Consider the following 21,304-nt stretch of genomic DNA (forward strand, 5'->3'; position numbering starts at 1 on the left):
TGACTATAAGTGCCAGTGAAAGAGGATGCATATTCACATCTAAATGGAAGACTAGCCTTAAAAAATATTCCATTTACAATCAGTTCTTCAACTGAAAGTGATATTGTCTGTTTTGTGTACATGTGTGTTTAAGCAAGTTATGAGCAAGGTTCTGCAAGATGGAGAGCAGAGAGGAAAATCTGCAGGACTCTATTTCCTCTGTATAGAGCTTTTGCAAAGATAGGCAGAATGGAAGAAACATTAACCAAACATAAAAAAAAAAGTGAAAATTCAGTGTTCAGTAGATTTAACATAATTTAACAGCAGAAAAAGCAAGATCATATTGGCATGTGACATCAGTCTCCTTGGTTTTTTGCATCCTACACTGTTGGCTATTTCTCCATCTCAACATGAATATTAAGGCATATGGGATTAATAAAAAAGTTAGTGTTTTTCTGAATATACTGTTCATCTTTCCTATGTTTAAGCATTTAGAAAAAAGAGTGCTTCCCAAGGGGTAGTGTGAATAAACAATGTGGGAAATAACACACTTTCTGTAGACTATGACAAGGAAAAGCTACAACTGTGCGTTCAAATATCTGTCATAATTTCAGATTGAAGATGTTTGTAAAAATTGCCCATAGCTAAATCCTGACACTTCTGCTCAAGCACTAGGGACTGGCATTAAGGCTAGATTAAGGAAAAAAAGAAAAAAAAAAGGAATAAGGTGAGACAAAGATTAGGCTTGTTTGGTTTTAGACTTAAGCAATTAGGCAAATGATTACAGTTGGTGGGCAATATTTGGCTCTAATTCCAGTTGATGTTGTTGTCCCAGCTATCTGGATGCTCTGCTGGCCACCAACTCTGCCATCAACCACAGTTTAGCTGCTACAGATTCCAGTATGTGCATTGGAGACACTGGGGATGACACTGTTTTGATACCTTCAGCAGCTGCTGTTGGATGGAAATAGTTTCTTCACCTAGAGCTGAAACCTGGTTTGGTAGTGCAAGAGCACTACATCCATGACATACAGGAAAAGCTTACCCATAAACTGCAAGTTCTATTTAACATGTTGCATGGGGAAAAAAAAAGAAAAAAAGAAAAAAAAGAAACAAAGAAACTGACTGAACAGATAAATGTATTTTATCTTAAAAGAGGAAACATGCTTATAGTGAGAGTGATTCATCTGGCATTTCTCCCCTGATTTACTTGCTCCTAAGTTTACTATATAATATATTTGGTGAGTGGCTTTTCATATCATCAACAGAACAAGCCAATCTGCATGTTCTATATGTTTCCTTTATATATTTAGGATATATTTTAGTTCTGTTTTAGTTCCTGCTTTTTCTTAAACCAAGATAATTTCTATTCATGAACAAGAATAGAAATACAGTCATTTTAATTAACACAACCAGACCTCTCTTGGCCACAGTGATCATGTAGGCAAGCTGAAAAAGTACTGACTGAATGCGATGTGTGCATTGCATTGCGACGGGTTACATCACTAGTCGTAACATGATGTAACCCAACGCAGCATGATGTAAGCGTCGTGATACATTGGAGGTATAAAGAAACATCAGCATTCTCTCCTGTCCCTCTGCCCATTTCCAGAAATGGGCTGTCATTCATTGTCTAGTAGTTAATAAACAATCCCTCTTGCGAGTCTGTGAATGCTCATGGCTTATTCTTACTCTTACTCTCATCCTTTTTGTTACTTATAATAATAGTCTCTCCAATTATAGGCAATACAGGCTCAATCCTTAAAACAAGCTAGTTTTTTTCTATGTACATCTAGGTACAGTTTCTCTCTCTAATTTTATCATAGATTTCTGATGAAAATTTAAAAAAAAATCATGCTGTTTTTAAAAATGTTTCACAGGTCTGAAGGGTACAAATAATTTATTTCAATTTTATAACTGTAGCTAAATCCACAGGGTTGAATTACTTTTGATTTATATTGCCAGTTGCATGTGGGAAGCAGTGCAGGCTCACAGCTTTTTTAAAAATTTTATTTCTGTTGCAATTTGATGCATTTTTATGATGCCACTGCAGCTCTGAATCAGTTCAGCCTGTCTTCTTTGCAGATGTTGGGGTGATTTACTTTGTGCTTCTATTGCCATTGCTACTTTCAGGAAAGATCTTTGTATATTCCTTTTATTACTGTGTCCATTCTGAAACTAAGTTAGGGGACACATATCCTCAAATTTCAATTAGCCATAGAAACTAAGATGCACTTCCTTTGTGTACTTATGTATTGTGTGATTGGCTTTTATGTTTTCAGAAACTATTTTAAGAAAATTAGGAAGCACACATGATGTTTTAAAGATGAACAGAGGTCCACAATTTGTCCTGTAACTAATAAGTATTTCTTTTATGCTCATAAAGATGGAAGAAAGTATGATCTAATGCTACAGTAAATTTTAAAGGTGGAATAAAAACAAAAAAACCCCCAGCAAAATATCCTTTTGGAACCTTAATTCCATGATTCATGTGAGAACTAGGGACAGTACAAAGTCCTTCTTTTATCCTAATACCAATTTAGCACCTGCTTTTCATTTCCCTGCCGTCAAAGATTGATTTCTCCATAACACCATTAAAACTGAAGTTAAAAGTGTTTTAGGGCCATACAAAAAATTTTATCCTATTCCTTTCTTTCAAACTGGCAATTTTTATGCATCAGAGTAATGAATCCTGATGGTGCAAGAGACTTCTGTGTGAACTTCACTGTGATTTTCTTCACACAGAATTTTGTGATTGATCTGTGCCATGAAACACACAATTCATGATCTCTGCCCCATAACCTTTATTTTTGACATAAATCAGTCCCACTTTTCTCAATAAAATCAGACATAACTGTTTTGCCTTTTGCTGAGTTGTTGGTGTCAGTTACATGTAGTAACATACTTAAACCCTGATACAAAATGCTAATAAATGTTTGGTATTTATTTGCATTATGACTTCATCAGGTTTTTTAAGCATTTATTATTGCTGAACTGTTGAAAATTGATAGCTTTTAAATACATTCAATTCTTTAGAGGAATTCAACACACAATTTTCAGAGAAAAGTTGTCTCTCTTCATACCTGCTATAAGGGAACAATCAACAATGGTATTCATGTTATTTTTCTGTTCTCTGGATGTATTGGGCATTCTAACTAAATCTCTTCACATACAAAACCTTTTTTTGTCTTCCAGCAATGTAGAATACTGATGGAAGACTTTCTATTTCTGCCATATTCTGTCTGAAAATCAAACTGGATGTGAATGTATCATTCCTGATAAGACCTGCCACACCTGGTTATTATACATTAATGTACAGAATTACTATATTTTTAGAATTACTTCATGCTATGCTTTGATACTGTGAGTGTTGCATTTGGCAATTTTTTAAGATTCACATTGCCAAGACTAGAGTAATGTCCAAGCCATTTTCTTTGGTGCTTCTGGATAATTTGGAATCTACCCACCGTGTATCTGGCTCAAGTTAACTCTTCCACTGTGCATGACTATTAAACACACTACTTTATAGAGGTACCTTCAGCTCTTATTTTTTATTCAGAGAGAGAAAAAGAGAAAGAAGTACACTTTGTTTGAAATTTTTCTCTAGCCTGGGGCAGACATTGTTTATCTCCATTGACTGCAGAGTGAATAGCTTGTATTTAGCCATTTTTGTGACTTAAGTTAAAAAACGTAGCTCCTTAACTGTCATCCATCATTTATCTAGCTTTATAAACTCTCTTTGAAGATACTCATATTCTCTCTGGCCTTGGCTCATGTACTTTCTGTTACTGGAAAACTGTACAATATCATAAGTCATTCTTTTTTTTTTTCCAGATCATTAAGAGAATGTTAAACAGCATCATATTAATATAGTGAATATTTCACTAGATCATTAATCTTTTGCTACATTGAAAATTGACCTCTGGTTACAATTTAACGTACTCTGTGTAGCTTGTTTTTAATCCATGACATGGCTTCACCTCTTTCTCTGTGAATAATTATCTTCTCAATATCTCACAGGAAAAGGTTTATCAAAGGCAAAAACTCAAACAATTTTATCAACAAGTTTCCTTAATCAAGATTTCTAGGAGATCAAAGAGTGATTCTTGTTCTTTAAAGACAGCTGTGGCTTATTTTCTATGTATATAAATGCTTTATGATGCTTCTAACTGAACGTTTTCTTAGGGTGTAGTATCTTTTTTTTTCCTCCATTTTAATATGCATATTATCTGTTCCTATTAATCTGTTACAGTAACTTGTTTTGATTAGACACTGAAGCATATAACTGGAAGATCAATAATTTTATTCTTAACCCCTTTTTGAGTATAAAATGCTGGTTTATAATTAATGCATCTAAGGATATATGTGCTAGTAATTATTCTCCTGACAGTTCAGTTCATCATAATATGGCTTGTTTTAACTCTGTTTTACACATTATGTTTTCTGAGAACCCTAAGAGAAATGCATTTTATCTTGTGGCTTCTTGCAAAACTAATACTAGAGAAGGAAAAGAGAGTAGAACAAAGTGAAATTAAGAAGAGTGAAATCAGAGAAACTGAAATAGCATTCAGTTATTACCAAATGTTGAAGAGAGCACGGGATGTAATTAATTTTGATATTCTAGGGTGGTGTTGAGCTTTTACACCAGCCAGTAACTAAGTACCACACAGCTGCTCACTTACTCCTCCCCCAGCCGGTTGGAGGATTGTATTGGATCAGAAGGGTAAGAGTGGGAAAACTTGTGAGTTGAGATAAAGACAGTATAATAGATAAAGCAAAAACTGTGTGCACAAGTAAAGCAAAACAAGAAATCCATTCACCACTTCCCATGGGCAGGCAGTTGTTCAGCGATTTCCAGGAAAGCAGGGATCTATCACATAGAACAGCAACTTCAGAAGACAGATGTCACCACTCTGTATGAACCTCGTTCCTCTTTCATGCCCTGCTTTATATGCTGGGCATGATGCCATATGATGTGGGATGTCCCTTGAGTCAACTTCGGATCAGCTGTCCTGGCTGTGTCCCCTCCCAGCTCTTTGCGCACCCCAGCCTGCTCACTGCTGGTGTGGGGTGAGAGGCAGAAAGGCCTTGGCTTTGTGCAAGCCCAGCTCAGCAGTAACCAAAACACCCCTATGTTACTAACACTCTTTCTAGCACAAATCCAAAACATAACCCATACTAGCTACTGTGAAGAAAATTATCCCTACTCCAGCCAAAACCAGCAGAGGTTGTAAAGTGTATATTATAGGTAGTTAAACATGGCCCTAGAGTTAAGTTGAATGACAAATTAGAACATAATGAAATAAAAAATGCAAGGAAAAACAAGGATCAAAGTCTTGCAAGGAAGGAGTAAAAAAATAACTTTAGAAAGATAACTAGTGTGAAGAAAAAGGATATAACATGAACAGAAAAGAAGGAAGAGTTGAAAGAAAGTAACTTGTCAGATGATGTCAGTTTCTTGGTGTGGAAATCAGTGAGCTAGTCTTGAGAGAGGGAACATTATCAATTACTTTAATGATCTGCTTTGTACCATACTGCTGATATTAATGGATTTGAAACCTATTTTCAGAGGCAAGTCTGAATCACAAATTAAGGGTTGTTACTGGAATTGCTGCTTTTTAGAACAGAAATCTGTAATAAATTTCTGAGGGAAGCCATGTAGAGAGAGACCTGTGAAATGAGATACTAAAATGAAATGTGGTAAAGTCAATATGGGACAGAGAAGGACAATGCACTTTAATCATGAGGAAAATTTTATCATCAGAGTTAAAATGTGGATGACAGGAGAGGTTTACTAAAATGCTGAAATGTAGGAAGTTGTTTGCACTGAACTCTACATGCAGATTTTTGCAGAATGTCCCACCGTAGATATTTTGCCACAATTATTTACCTTGTGCCAAACCTAAGATGTCATAGATTTTAGAAAACATTCAGAATAAAACAAAAACCCTTAGTAATGGTAGACACACTTGGTTGTATACAGCCAAAGGTTTGATTGGCTTTCTGGAATGCAAGCTCACATTGAGCTCTCATGTCCAATTTTTTCATCCACCAGTATTCCCAAATCCTCCTCTGCAGGACCTCTCTCATTCCATTCATACCCAGTCTGTATTGATACTGGGGATTGTCCAAACCCAGGTGCTTGGCCATGTTGAATTTTATGAGGCTCGCACTGACCTGCTGTTCAAGCTTGTCAAGGTCCCTCTTGATGACATCTCTTCCCTCCAGTATGTAGACTGTATCAGACAGCTTGGTGCTGTCTGCAAACTTGCTGAGGGTGCACTCAATACCAATATATGTAATTTATGAAGATATTAATTGTACTGGTCCTAGTATGAACCCTTGAGGGACACTGCTGGTTTCCACTTGGACACTGAGATGTTGACTACAATCCTTTGGATAACAGCCATGGAATCAATTCCTAATCTATTCAATAGTCCATTCATCAAATGCTTCTCTCCCCAGTTTATCAGCAAGATTGTTATAGGGAACCATACCAAAGACATTTCAGAAGTCTGTATAGATAACATCCATAGCTTTTCCTTTATCCAGTGATGCAGTTATTGCATTATGGAAGGCCGCTGGATTAGTCAGGCACAATGTGCCTTATTTGATTTTCTTTATGAGGGTTTGCTGCTAAGAAGTATGAAATTACCCACAGTGGTGCCTGAAAAGCAGAACACAGTGCAAAGGACATTCTCAGCTTTTTCCTCTGTTGCTAAAGGATCCAGGCATGAAAGGCTGAAAGGAGTGTGAGAACATGGCAAATGTCACTCGGACACACACGTACAACCACATAGACACGCAGTGAAACTAATTAAATTTGCCTTTTGGCAGCTTTCCAGCAGTGGAACAACTACTAAAAAAATCACCTTTCACCTGATGCTTTTGTTCCTTTCAAATTATGCCTCAGGTGAGAAACAGTTGGCAGAAACTTGGTGTTCTTTAGAGGGGAGGGGAGAGTTTAAAGGCACAGAATAAGTTCATCTGCTACACAGCGCGGTTTTTGACAGAAGGCTTTGAGTTTGTCCAGGGGGTTTGGTTGATGCCAGAAGAAAACTGAAGCAATACCCTGACAGATTTCATCACAGCAATGTGGGTTTTTTGCTGTGTTTTTATATCTGATACCCTCTTTTTGTTGCTGTAAGTGGCGAGAAAGTTGGCAGTGGTGCCAGTATTTCTGAGTTTTTTCCTGTACATGTTTTTCTGTACTGATATGACTGACAGAGTAACAACAGCGTACAGGCAGGTATAATTTGGACTGACATTATGCCAAATCTACTTTCTGACAACCTCTCTAACTCACTTTGTCAGTGACCTTCAACACATTGAAGCTCTGTGGCTTATTTTTCTGAGCAAAACTGCCAATTATAATTAATTTCCTCAAATAGATGGTAGGTGCTTTAAATTGTAAATTGCACTGATTGAGAAATCAAACACTCAGCTCTCTTCTACAGCTGAATACAAATGCAGAACTAAATTCTTTTTTTTTTTCCTGTAGAAACTGAAGACAACAGATTGCATCAACACACATACAATAATATTATTTAACTAAACCAAAAGAAGAAAAGCCTAACCCATTTCTTTTCACAAGAAGTACTTATATTTTAGCCAAAGATGACTTGAATTTGGTTTCCTGGAAGTAATTGCATACCTAAGCTGGACAATTTCACAAATGATTCAATGTAATTGATATATGATTCCCTTTAAATGCAAATTTTAACTTGTCTTTCTCATATAGAATAGTAAATCATATTATATTATATTGTTAGTCTATAATACTGTATGGTATCAAATGGCACACACCATGTAGTAACTATACCATACAGGGCTTTTTATTAGTTTCCTTTAATTTCCTACTACTGTCAGATACTTATAATTGACAAGCCACTGTTTTTCCACTCTAAATTTTGAGGAAAGCATGAACCCAAACACTGAAAATACTAAACTTAAATTATGCTTGGAACATTGCAAAATGGGAAACCAAAATGAGACATGAGTTTTTGTTGAGTTTGTTTGATAGATGGAAGATTATTCCTCTAGAACAGATCTGTAATTCACAAATTTTTATGCATCAAAACCAACTCATATTCTCAAATAATGGAGTTTAGATGGATCAGTGCTGTGCTTTAAGTTTGAAAGTTTACATAATTATTCTGACCAGCTGTTTTGAGGCTAGTTTAATATAATTAACAATTACATAGCTTGTATGAATCAAAATGATCCTTGCTCAGTTTTAACATTTGTGGATAAAATATCACAGCTTCATAATATGCTCAAAACTTATGGTATGAAGCTGTTTAAATGTTAGTAATATGGAATGCTGCAATTTTTGTCTGTGCTTTACCCCTCTTCCTTCTCCTTTTTTCCTAATATTTTTCTGTGAAAACATCAAAAAAGCTTACCAAGTTTTCTGATAGCATGGGTGCCTGAAAATCAAAATTCTCTGATGAGAACTGCTTAACCCTCTTCAATGCTGCATGCATTAACTTTGCATGCCACAAGCTGAAACTTCACAGTAACATGAATATAAAAAAAAATCTGTTGTGTTTCTGAATTTTTTTTAAAGTCTAGATGTGTTCCATTTAATTTCCAGCATCTTAGTGAGACTGGGAAGTGGTTTTGTCATGAACTCCTTGCTTCTGATAATCTAAATCATTCTTCTAACATTTGGACTTTGTCTAAGTAGTCCAATCCTAATATCCTGTGGTCTTCAACTGTCCTTCTGTGGAAATAATGAAAAATTAGAATGCAAGTTTTTCTTCTTAAGAGTATGGTTTCTGTGTGTTTTATTTAGAAATCCTGGTGTCACTATTTCCCTTAGTATCTTCTTACAGTGTAAGTTCTTCAGGATAAGGGCACACTAATTTTTGCTTGGAAAAGTCGTATATGTTTTCAGTACTGAGTAATAATGAATAAAATGTTTACATGAACTTTACATTCAAAGTTCTATCTTACTTCCTATACATCTGCTATTCAATCCCAGGGAAATTTTTTATGTGCATATACTATTTTTGGAAGTATTAGAATAACTATTCATATTTCACATTATAAAGCTCTTCATTATATCCACCTTAGATATGGTTTTCCCAGAAGTACCTGTAGTATATTCTATTCCATTTTTTAAATTCTAACTCCTTTTCTTAACAATTTAGTTGTTTGATAGTGTAGTTCTTTAGTTGGTTTGTTATTGTAAGTAAGATTTACTACATTGTTGTGTGCAGATATTGTTAAAATGTAGTAGAGAACAAAAACTGAAAACATGGTTATATGCTAAATCCAAAAAAAAACAAACAAAAAGCAAAATAAATCCAAAAAAGTTTGAATCTCAATTGGATGTCTCATATGGACATCCTACTTACCTGTAACTAACACTTCTGAGATTTCCAAATAATAACTAAGATATCAGAGGTCCAGTAAGCATCAGAATTAGAAGTGAATATTGTGCCAAACTATTGTATTATCTATCACAATGGAATAAAATTGTAGTCTCACAGTATCCATTGACATAATAAACAGAATTATTTCCTGAATTCTCTAAAAGCAACTGCAAATGGAACTAATCTTCAAAATGAAGAATTAAAATAGCTGTATCAAATAATTAGATTTATTCTTCGAGATGATTATTCAGTTCACAGCTTCCAGGGGTGCCTAGAAATTTACAAGGGCAGAGTTTGCACAAACAACTACACCAACATTTGTTAAATTCAGAGTGTGTACTTGCATGGTTCAGTTGCCTGCAGAGAGGGTGCAACACTTATCTTTTTTACACATTCATTCACATTCATTTTAAATGATCCAGGGGTACTTACCCCTGTTAAGTGTATTTGAAAGTAATCACCCTTTAGTTATAGGTAGTGTTAGGTCACATTACTGAATTCTTTCTGCAAACTCTACTTAGATTACCTAGAATGTACTTACATAGACTCTTGGGAATTCTGGCTAATAACAAACGCTGAATTATGCCTTCTAATGTTTAAGTCATATACATTGATAGAAACAATTATAGTATAATCATCATGCTAACAAACTTATGCCACTCTGCAGCTAGTTGCTCTCAACCTACAGCTTACACCCACTGACTTGACATGCAGTATTAATAGTCTTCTGGACAAACTTTGCAGTGGAATTTATATATCCTACAAGAATATGACAAGCTTTGTTTTTTTTTATGGGCCTCCTCACCAGCAGAGCATGGGAAACAGAGAAGTCCTTAGGGTAAGCTCTGCTCAGCAACCACTAAAACATCAGTGTGTTATCAACACTAGAGAATCACAGAATCAACTAACTCTCATGCTAAACTCAAAATACTGCAAGATATCAGATACTATACAGAAAATAAATTATCCCAACGGAAAGCAGGACATAGTTTTATTGCATTCACACCTTATCAAGTGCACCACTTTAGCAGAGAAATGTAAACAATTTGAGGTCAGTGCTACACTTTCATACTGATAATGTTTTTCCTGATGCTTGCACAGAAAAATATATGGTTCTGCCTGAATTAATCTGAATTAGTATGGTAGTCTTACGGTTTAATTAGTCTTTCTTTGTTGAATCGATAAGCATTGAAGTCTTAGTCCAGTCCTCTGTCAAATAAAACAGATTTCAGTTACAGTGGAAGTTCAAGAAGCACTCCCTGATCTGTTGGAGGTCACTGAAAAGATAGGCTTCACAATGCCCTCTTTCTTTTGAGCCATTATAGACTATTTTGACAAAGCAATATACTGTGTTTAAAAGACTAAGTTCTAGTTGTGGTGTGCCTTGCATGACAAAAACCCTTGTAAAAATTATTAGTGAATGTAGGTATCTGCCTCATTTCTATTTTCGTCTTCCAAAATAATAATAATAATAATAATAATAGTAGCAATAGTAGTAGTAACAATAACAATAATAATAACAACAACAATGGTATGTTAAACCTTAATTCAATAGTTTTAAATTTTTTTTTATTGAAGTAATTTTATTGGTAAAAGTGTGCCAAAGTGGAATAACACAGGATGAAAGATAAAATGTTTTATGATTTTTTTTACACTCTAAGAAAATGCAAATATTTTCAGAATAAGAAGTAACATTCAGGTGTGTTTCTTTCAGTAACTGTAACAAGTGTACAGTGTAAATGTCAATGGTTGTCTTTGACATAGACCTATTTTTAACAACCTTCTTAAAATGCATGGCTCACTTTTTAAAAATGAAATACATAGGAAGCTCTGAAAACTTTGACATAAGAGAAAGAAACCTGATTTGCCCAAAGTTACATAAGTTAAGGTTTTATTTTTTACATCTGATATGGAGTAAGAGGTAATATCATTTAGCTGCTGAATAGAGAACTGTATTATAAGAATGTAGACCGGTCAAAACTTCATGTAGCAACATAGCTTCTGAGTAAAAACTCTTGCTGCTATTTTTTGTAAGCTCTCTTTTGTCCTAATCAGTGATCAGAGTCACATATTATCTATAGAGATAGTCTGAAGATTTTTCCCTACCCTAGAAGCTGTGTGAATTTTATAATTTCTTCACTGAGGTGAATCTGTAACAAGATACTGGTGTAGAATAAACATAAAAGGAAAGGAACTTCTCTATCAGCTGCAGATCTAATAACTTTATTCATAGTAATTATATCCACAACATCCTGATTTTTGAAAAAAGCTTGTATCCTTCAGTTGAGCTATATGGCACCATACAGTCGCTCTATGTGACAATTCATATATTCTATTGCCCTGTATTAACTTGTTGGAAGACAAAATTTCATTTAAAGCATGTAAAACTGAGTGATGGACTGATTTAATGCACTAATTTTTCTCCAGGAAAACACTTTGTGAGAAGCACGTAACTTAGGGCATGAAGTAATCTTTATTTCTCTCTTTATTTGGATAGAATAGTATCTGGTGTACTGGCATTTGTGAAAGACCATCCCACTTTCATTGCACATGGAACAGTTAATGCACAGAAATGTGCAAGCAATTTTTTTTTCCGAGAAAAAGTTTGTGTAATCATGTAATTGAAAACTATAGGCAACGTAGATTACAGAGCTGAGGAAATAGAAGAATTCCGTATTTTTTATGCAACTCCATTTTCAACCTCAGAATTTTTTTTTTTCAATAGATTTTTTAATTGGTTCTCTAAAACTATTTGAAAAAGCTTGTGAAACAACATTTTCTTCTTTAATTCTCGCTAATGCATGGAGCAGAAAGCTCTGTAGGGATTTCTGCTTTATTTTCCTACAGTCCATCTCATTTGGAATGTCACACAAAAATTGTACTTTAATTCTCTTTTCTTGAAAAGAAACAGTTCCTGGCTATATTTAACAGCACCTATGTGTTTGCAGTTTTGTGTGTTGCAGCTGTAGGAATTAAGAACATAAATTCAATTATGTTGTATGTTCCTTAGTTAAATTGTTGCTGCTCTACAGAGCTAGCAGTAGCAGCCCAAATGGTTTTATCTTGTTATTGTTAATGGTATTAGAATAATGGCCACTGTAATCATGTGTCTTCCCTGATAATACATGAATTAAAACAAAGCCAAACAAATTTAATTCAGGCAAATTTAAGTATATTTCTGACCTATCATTGACTTTCACATCAAAAATACTTAGAACAGTAGGAATCTAAGTCTTCATATTTTGTATGTATGGCCAAACTTCGCGAACGAAGATTTGGGAAGGGCTGTCCCCCCACGTGGGTGTGCCCTTCCAGCCTGCGCAGTGGATTTTAGGTGAGGCTCAGCGTGCACAGAACTGGCCCCACCGTTTCAGTCCTGAGGTTCATCTGCCACGGCCGAGCGAGCTTGGACGGTGACAGTGAAGTCCTCAGGACTAGAACCTACAGCACCCGACATTTCCCAGGAGGTCTCCCATCCAAGTCCTAATCCGGGGCTGACCCTGCTTAGCTTCCGAGATCTGACGGGATCGGATGTCAGGGAGGCATTTAACTGCCCAGTCTTCATATTATTTAGGAGAGATGCAAGGCATCTAATTTAAGGCTAAGGACTGCAGCAAAATCGTTGAATATAGCTATTTGCTGGAGTTATGCACACTGTTGACAGATTATAATTTCATTTTGACAGCATTATGGGAAGAGAATGACAGAGAATGAAACTGTGTTCTTTTTGGAAGCCTATTAGCCATATAGAGATTTTTAATGTGCATATATGTGTACACATTTGCAGATATGTATACACCCACAAACTTTTACACAGTCATGTTGCCATTATTCAGTAAATAGTTAAGAAATAATGGTTATTTAAATCTAGACAATATGTATATATTTTTCTTTCTCCAGTTAAATGAACAAGCTTTCAAACAACAGATATATAGATGATAGATGTGCTGCCTTTCTTGTGATCTTTCATAACATAGGAGATCCACAGTCAACTTTTAAGTCACTTTAACAAGCCGTAATTCTCAAAAATCATTTTCCTTCACTTCTGTTTGAAATGTCAAATACCTCATTTGATCTTTCTTCAGCTGCCAAATTACAACTTCTTGGTAGAAATAAAAAGTTAGCTGAAGAGCCGTGAGCCAAGTACAGTGTTATGAAAGCCAAATTCCACACTGACAGACCCCTGTTTTTGGACATGAAATGACTTAAGGCTTGTACCTTAAGTGAGAGTCAAAGTTAAGCAATCCCACCAGTTTTAGGACAAAAGCAGAAAGGAAAGTACAACTCTGCTTTCCTAATCATCCCTTGAGACTGTAATGAACTGTTGGCTTGACCTGATTGTAAAATTGTAATAGTTCTCATGGGATGGGGAAACAAGAGCTTTAGAGTTCTATTGAAATGGCTGCATAAATAAGTGTATCACTGCAAGAATGACTATTAAATCCTGTATTAATCTGGTTTGAGCTGGAAATTTCCAGAAGGTTAAGCATGCTCTGTGTGAAACTGGGAGGTCATACAACTAATAATGTGCTGTGTAATTTCTGAAAACTGAGCCCTTTTCCAAAATTAAATGGGGTCAAAAGGTATACTGTGTGACAGATGGAGCAATTGCATATAAAATGCAAAGAAATGGCATCAGCTTAGAGCAGCAGTGGATGACTTTTTGTTGCTATTAGAGGCTTCAGAGTGAATACCTAATGCACAAGCACTGGTAAACTGCATGCATGGGACCTGCCTATATTACATATATATGATACATATTATCGGAATGGAGGAAGATGTTGCATAAATTGTGAATACATCTGGAATGGCTTGCAACCCCAGAAAATGTGTTTCTGAACAAGATTTTTATTCATTATCCAAAGGAAATGCAAGCCAGAGGACATGCTTACATGAGGGTGACTTCTTTATTTGGGATATGTATGCATGACATTAAGAATGAGTCTGGAAATACAAGGTGACTGTACATCCATAGATAAATGAAATCAACTACTTTTGAATCGTTTATTAACACATGGATCAGTGTTTCAAAATGAAAAACTTTTAGAGAGATGCTTGCTGAATTAATGTTTACAACTGCATTGTTCATAGATCTTCAGGAGGAAAAAAAGTAGCCCACATGAAAGCCACTATGACCATCCTAACTGGCACTGTTTTCAAAACGGGTCATGTGCGTCTGTGTTATTCTGTACCTGTAATATCACTATATACACACTCATGCACATACAAATATGAAAAAAGAAGCAGTTTCTGAAAGGCAAAAATCCTTCACAAATGAGGTTTGACAGAATTTGATAAGGCATGGCACCATGCTTTTTTCACTCGGAGAATAGAATTGTAGAACAAATGAAAAGAGGTCACCAGGACTTTAATATATATGTTATGAAGTCACATTTTTTCTAGTTGTCATTAATAGTAAGACATTTTTCTAAACCAGGAAATTTTATACAAATGTATTCTTCAGCAGAGCTATGATAGCTACCACATATTTAATATATGTAGTTAAATAATTCCTAGCCTTGTTGGTTTGGAAAATTATTTCCCATCCTATTTATATTTTGAAATATTTTTCTTTGTTACTTTTCACTGTCATGAAAAGTGGAACACAAACCTTATAAATCAAGAACTCCACTCAAACCCTAAGTTCGTCAATAGAGATACTCAGGGAATTCAGTCTTCAGTGCACTAGTTAACCCCTGTTATCTTCCCTGCTTCCTGCTCTACTGCTGGTTCATGGATTACTGTTAAAATTTGCCATCCATATTTTATGTGGGATGAAGGAGTAAACACTTCTTAGATTGGAGAAGGGCCAAATCCTGTAGTATAGTGAGATAGTGTTCACTTGGTGTATGGGAATCCAAGACTAAAGCTGTTGCTCCTGTAATTTGAAATAAGGGGAATATGTGATGTTGGAAAAAAATTGCCCCAACTCTAAATACTCCTGAAAGAAGCCCCAATGCACAGGGAAATGTTGAACGACAAGCAGTGTTGCAGCAGGGAGCCATAGGAGATTCTGAGTTACATTCCCATTCAGTCTCCTAGATAAATGACCGGAAGAGCCACCTTGAACTAACCTTAGAGGCATAGCAAGTCTTTTTTTATCTTATGACAGGGATTACCATCTTATTATAGAAGTTTCAGGACAAAAAGAAATGGTATTTTTAATAAAAAAAGCACATCATGATTGGAAAATTCAAATGTTTGCTCTTTGTATGAGGTACTGTGTTTCTGGAAGCTTATATTTTTGAAAGATCCATAATAATTTTTCTAAACAATGCTCCTGAGTATATTAAGAGTTTTGGGGGCTACTGAAATGATTCCAATAATAACACTTCTGTTCTCCTCAGGTAGTTTCATATAACAGTATTGCCCACATGGCTTGTGTCAGAAATAGTGTGGCCAGCAGGACAAGGGCAGTGGTCATCTCCCTGTACTCATCACTGATTAGGCCACACCTCAAGTCAGTTCTGGGCCTCTCACTTCAAGAAGAACATTGAAGTGCTGGAGTGTGTCCAGAGAAGGGCAACGAAGCTGGTGAAGGGTCTGGAACACAAGTCTGATGAGGAGCAACTGAGGGAGCTGGAGATGTTTAGCATGGGGCAAAGGAGACTCAGAGGAAACCTCACTGCTCTCTACAACTACATGAAAGGAGGTTGTAGTGAGGTGGGGGTCAGTCACTTTTTTCCAAGTCACAAGGGATAGTGTGAAAAGGATGGCCTCGACTTGCATCAGTGAAGGTTTGGATTGGATATTAGGAAAAATATCTCAATGGAAAGGATGGTCAGGCATGGGGACAGACTGTCTGAGGAAGTCATTAAGTCCCCATCCCTGGAGATATTTAAAAGACACATAGATGTGGCATTTAGGGGCATGGTTGGACTTGATAAACTTAGAGGTCTTTCCCAGCCTTAATGATTATATGATTCTATGGCCAGTACCCACAGTACGCAAAAAATCCAGTGTGGTAGGAGCACAGAAACCCTGTTTGAGAACTCATTGATGTAATCCATTTTGTCAGATCTCAAAATGAATATAAAACCCTCTCAAATCCAAGAACTTAGGTATGAAAGGGTATTCCAATTGCCAATAGACAAGATTGTTTCACACGATGTAGGAGGAACAAGATTTCCACTCACATTGTAATTAAATATAAGTTATGTTAAGTTGTTATGCAAATTGGTTACTGCATGGTATCTTCAAGCTTTGAAGAAGAAAAGAAATAATGTTTCAGATATTGCAGATAACCTTATTTCAATTACTTTGTTTTGTGATATTTGTGTATCATCACATCTAGTAGCAGGGTGTGATGACATTTTCTAAATTCTCATTACATTTTTGTTGTTCTTTCAGAAGTACACTGAACCAGAGTCACTTCAGAAAGCACATCCTTGCAGTATGTTACTGATACGTGCATTGAAGGTCTGGGAGGGAGATAATACCCGAAGTATAATGTTTTGGGACACAGCTACTTCTTTCACCCAAAAATACTTGAAATATGGATTACAGTCCTAATAATGCTTTTGTCTACATGGCCACATTGAATTTGATATTTTTAATTCATAAGAATGATATGTAGTAGTTGATTTTATGTTTAGCATATGATGATAGTATTTTTTTATCAAACAATCACAAGACTACCTCCCTGAGGGAACTAAGATTTGTTATGTGCTTTCAAACTTGTGTCTAGATGTACTGTGTCTAAATGTACTTAATGCCTATAAATAATTATTTCTAGTTAATATTCTACATGAATGAAAAGTAGTTCAAGGGCAATCTATGGGTGAAATATTTAGTTTATTTAAATACAAAATTAATTTTATTTGGGTAGCACCTGAGAAGGTATTCAGCCTTCATTGAGCTATAACTAATTTGGAACTGTATTGGAGATGCTGACAATGTGGAGATGGAGTCACTGCTTTTTGCGTTTTGACTCACTAATCATCATCACTGCATATATAGTGGCAGCGTTTCAGAAAATGCTTGTAGAAAACCTGTATAGTTTCTGTGTCAAGAAGACAAGCAAACCAGTACACGGAACCCCAAACTGTATATGTTAAGAAATCTTAAGTACTTGAGTAACATCTAAAGATATCCTGCCTTACAATCATGGGCTAATCTTTCCTTGAACCCTTGAACTTTGAGGGATATAAATACAGTTAAATACTGTAATTTAAATAGTAGAATAAAAGGAGCTAATAAAACACACTTCAAAATTAAGACAATTCAAGAAAATAATGATTAGACTGGTGACATAGACAATTTTATTTCTTCAGTAGCCATATGTAATTTCTAAGCTAAATTATTAATGGAGTTTTCTATTCCATGTTTCACTTCTTTTAAAGTAACCATTTACATTATAGTGGGCTACTTGCTGCAAGAGTAAGCACAGTATAATAGAGTGCAAAATGAGTGCAAGGACAGCTTGATGTATTTTTTTGGTTTAGTCAGGAAACAGAAGTGCTGCCCAAGGAGAGGGATGGTGAAAATTATTTCCTTTTCCTCCCATAAGAACAAGCTATGACATGTATGAACATAAGTTTAAATGAGTGTTTGTGCCTGTATGTGTGTGTGTGTGTGTGGTTGTGTGCATGTACACACCTCAAAAGTATTTTCAGAATATGTATTAAATATAAATCAAAATATGTTCTTTAGTAAATCTTCTATTAAATAAGGGAAAGTTATTTATCATGGTAAGTAACAGTTTTCAGTTAATTTCTAGGATTTTTTTAAGAGCATGGAATGTGGTATGGCATGAACCAAGGCTGGTTTTGGACCAATTTCATGTCCCAGTTTCATGTGTTCGGATTGACTCAACTTTGTTTCGCTTTTGTTTGAAGTCTGTTGTTTTAAATATCTTTTTCTCATATGAGAAGCAAAATTAAGTTTTAAGAAGGTCTTCATGGTTTGTCTTGGTCCAGTCAAGTTGTGTAAGTCTCTATGATTATTTTATTTGCATTGGTTCCATCAGAAATTCAGATTGTGCTAATTCTTAATAAATCCTAATGAGGTTGAATAAAATGTCATTGAAGATGGTAACTGAAGGAATGATTTCCTCAAGGTTATGAAACAGAATGAAACAAATTGCATTTCTTATGTAAAATGTAATTTGGTGATTTTTGAATATACTTTTTTGGTTTATATTCTTTTTTAATAGCACGTTAATTTTGTTTTTTGCAGAAATCACTTTTAACTGAAGTACTGCATTGTCACAGAATATGATACATTTTTTCAAATATTTTCAATTTGTTCTTCTTGACATTTTATGTTTATGTGCAGTTTGCATCTTTTTTTGTTTTTCAATTTCAAATGTAACAGATTTTGACAATTTTGTTACATTTTTTTGTACTACTGTTTTTTTTTTTTATTTTTGAGAACCTGCTGGTTTTGAATTCTCTTTTTTCCCTTTATTCTCCTCAATATGATCCCAGGAGCCAACACAAAGAAAAGCGCAGATGATATAACCAGTAATGATCGTGGTGAAGATGAAGGTATTTTTTGTTTTTTCAAAGCCTGACCCTGATGCATGAACATAAACTTTTCAATTTTTTGTTTTAATAATAATAATAATAATAAACATTGTTATTGTTATTGCTGTTATTTCAACATTATTTTTAGTCCCCCTTATTTGCAGAAGCTCACCTCAGTGTGCTTCTATATTTTCTTCTTTAGAATTTGCTTTCATTGTTTTTCTTTTTAAAATCCAAATTAGCATATAGATGACTGCAGCTCCTCTGTGACATAGGTGTAAACTTTATTCCTAAATATGTGTGAAGTGAGTAACATAAGTGTTATTTAGAACCACATTCTTTTCCCTCTCTATTCTTTCTTAGGTGGGGAAAATGGAATTTAAAAACATGCATGTGCTCTTTTCCCTTCTACACGTTTTGTAAATTCACTTGTTTGAAATTCATGAAAAAACACATATATCCTTCCTTTCACTTTCACCGTTTCCCCAGTGCAAATGCTGTACATTGATGCAGTTGAATTGTGGTTTGTCTTTGCTATTTTTATTTACTTACTTTTTTTTTCCTCACAGGATGTGGTTTATTTCAGGACACAAAAAATAAAGGAAGCTGTTGATGTTGCTTTATTTTTTTTCCTGTAATCAGCTAGCCTCTGATACACATTCATTCTAACTCTGACCACATTCCCACTGAAATCAGTAACAATTATTTTCATTGACTTCTTTCAAAGTTGGATTGGATTCCCTGGAAGGAAATGTTAAAAGTTCACAGTGAAGTACCCCAGAAAAGTTTTACAAGGAAATACTTTTTTTCTTACTTGACATAGCAAATCTATTTAGGATGCACCAAAATAGAAAGAAGTCATGAAATCTTCCTCTGTTCTCACCCTTCCTTTTCCCTGAAGTTACGTTGTCAGTTTGTTTTACTTCATATATTTACGAAATTACGAAAAACTAAATGAGAAGTTAGCAACTCTAAGTGGTAGTCTGATTTTGAAGCCATGTTTCTAAATCCTCTTGTGCTAGGACAATCCAAAGTGTTATTCCATGTCTTTTTCCCTGTTTTCTTCTATCTGGCATCGGGTCAAATAACTTCAAAACAAATGTCCTCTCTGTTTCTCTTATAATCCCCACATACTGCAGTGAGGATACTATCACCTCTTCTCCAGGGAGTTCAGTTTGATTTTAGCTACTCTATCAATATACAAAATACCATAATGAAAATCTCAGATCTTTGATTCACACTGGTTGCCCTCCACTGTACCACATTTATTGCTGAATTACACTATTTCTTATAACACAAAAATGCTATGCAGGGTACTGTAAAATTACTCTTTTATTCTCTGATTATCACCTTCCTATTTCTGTGCTTTTTTCAAATTATTGTATTGTTTCTATACCAAATTCTGAAGTTAATTTGAAAGCAAAGAACAAATAACAAGCAAAACCAAATTTGCTTAAATAAACTAAAGATGAATATTTGATTATGAGGACGTTATTATTCGGACTTCTTTATAAAATGTTAGGATTTCATCGTTAACAAGGGTATCCACTATACATCTAATCACATAAAGCGTGAAGCTAATTTCCTTTATGTTCAAACTAATCATGTTCCCATTGAAGGGGAAGAGGAAACCTCCACTTGACTTCAGCAGTGAAAGATCTAACCCTGAGGTAGAACTATATAATAAGGATTACATACAACAAATCATGCCATGAGACTTTGGGGGGAGAATGGAAAGGGAATTCAGTAACACAAGAAATTGTGTTAAATAACTGCTGCTTTCATTTTTTTGAGGGCTTAGTTGTGCCTTCAGAGAAGAAGCACTTTTATGTACTTTGCTGAAAATGTTGAGAATAAAAAAACATACATCCACGAGAACGCACCTCATTGCTTTATATGATCTGTCTAATGGCTGCATTACATTTATAGTCACAGCAATTAAAAAGATCTTATCAGAAAAACTTTAGTTCTGTTGGTCAAGTGCAACACCTAAAATACAACATGTTAAGTATGTGTTTTTTCATGTAAGTGAGGCAGATTCTATGACAAGCCTTAAACTCTGACCAGTAGAAAGGTGTACATTGGTTTCTGGACATATGTTCCTGCACTCAGCTGGAAATTTATGATATTTAAGGTAGTGCATACATATGAATAAGATAAAAGTGGGGAATAGGAATCTGACCAATCAAAATTTACCTTTAAATATGCTCAAATTCGTTCAATGCATACAAACATTAAATAACTGGTACCTCATTGCTGATCACACTTTTTTGTGTGTTAAAGTATTTTTTAATAAACCTGGGGGGAAGGAAAAGTTTTGGAAGACTTTCAAATCTGGATCCCTGACTTTTAAGTGTTTAAGGTTTTTAGCTCAGCTTTTTCTTTGTCTACTTCCTGATCCTACCCAAAAGAGAACACTGCTTTTCCTTTTGTTTTACCCAAGTCCTGATGGAAAAATCGGAGACACTGTTTTTTCAT

At 35.1% G+C, this 21,304-nt stretch overlaps 1 protein-coding gene across 3 annotated transcripts in view; it reads left to right on the plus strand.

The window, feature by feature from the left end:
* Positions 1 to 21,304, plus strand: part of NLGN4X (neuroligin 4 X-linked) — a 176,996-nt gene that overhangs the window by 79,245 nt on the left and 76,447 nt on the right. For 2 of the 3 annotated variants that reach the window (XM_071566109.1, XM_071566194.1), the window contains exon 4: positions 18,788 to 18,847. The exons of the other annotated variant lie outside the window; for it this stretch is intronic. In XM_071566109.1, coding sequence (XP_071422210.1) covers positions 18,788 to 18,847 — 60 coding nt within the window. The remainder of the gene's footprint in view (positions 1 to 18,787; positions 18,848 to 21,304) is intronic. 3 annotated transcript variants of the gene reach the window in all.

The sequence above is a fragment of the Pithys albifrons genome, chromosome 1 (genome assembly GCF_047495875.1).
Source record: "Pithys albifrons albifrons isolate INPA30051 chromosome 1, PitAlb_v1, whole genome shotgun sequence".
Taxonomy (NCBI): domain Eukaryota; kingdom Metazoa; phylum Chordata; class Aves; order Passeriformes; family Thamnophilidae; genus Pithys; species Pithys albifrons.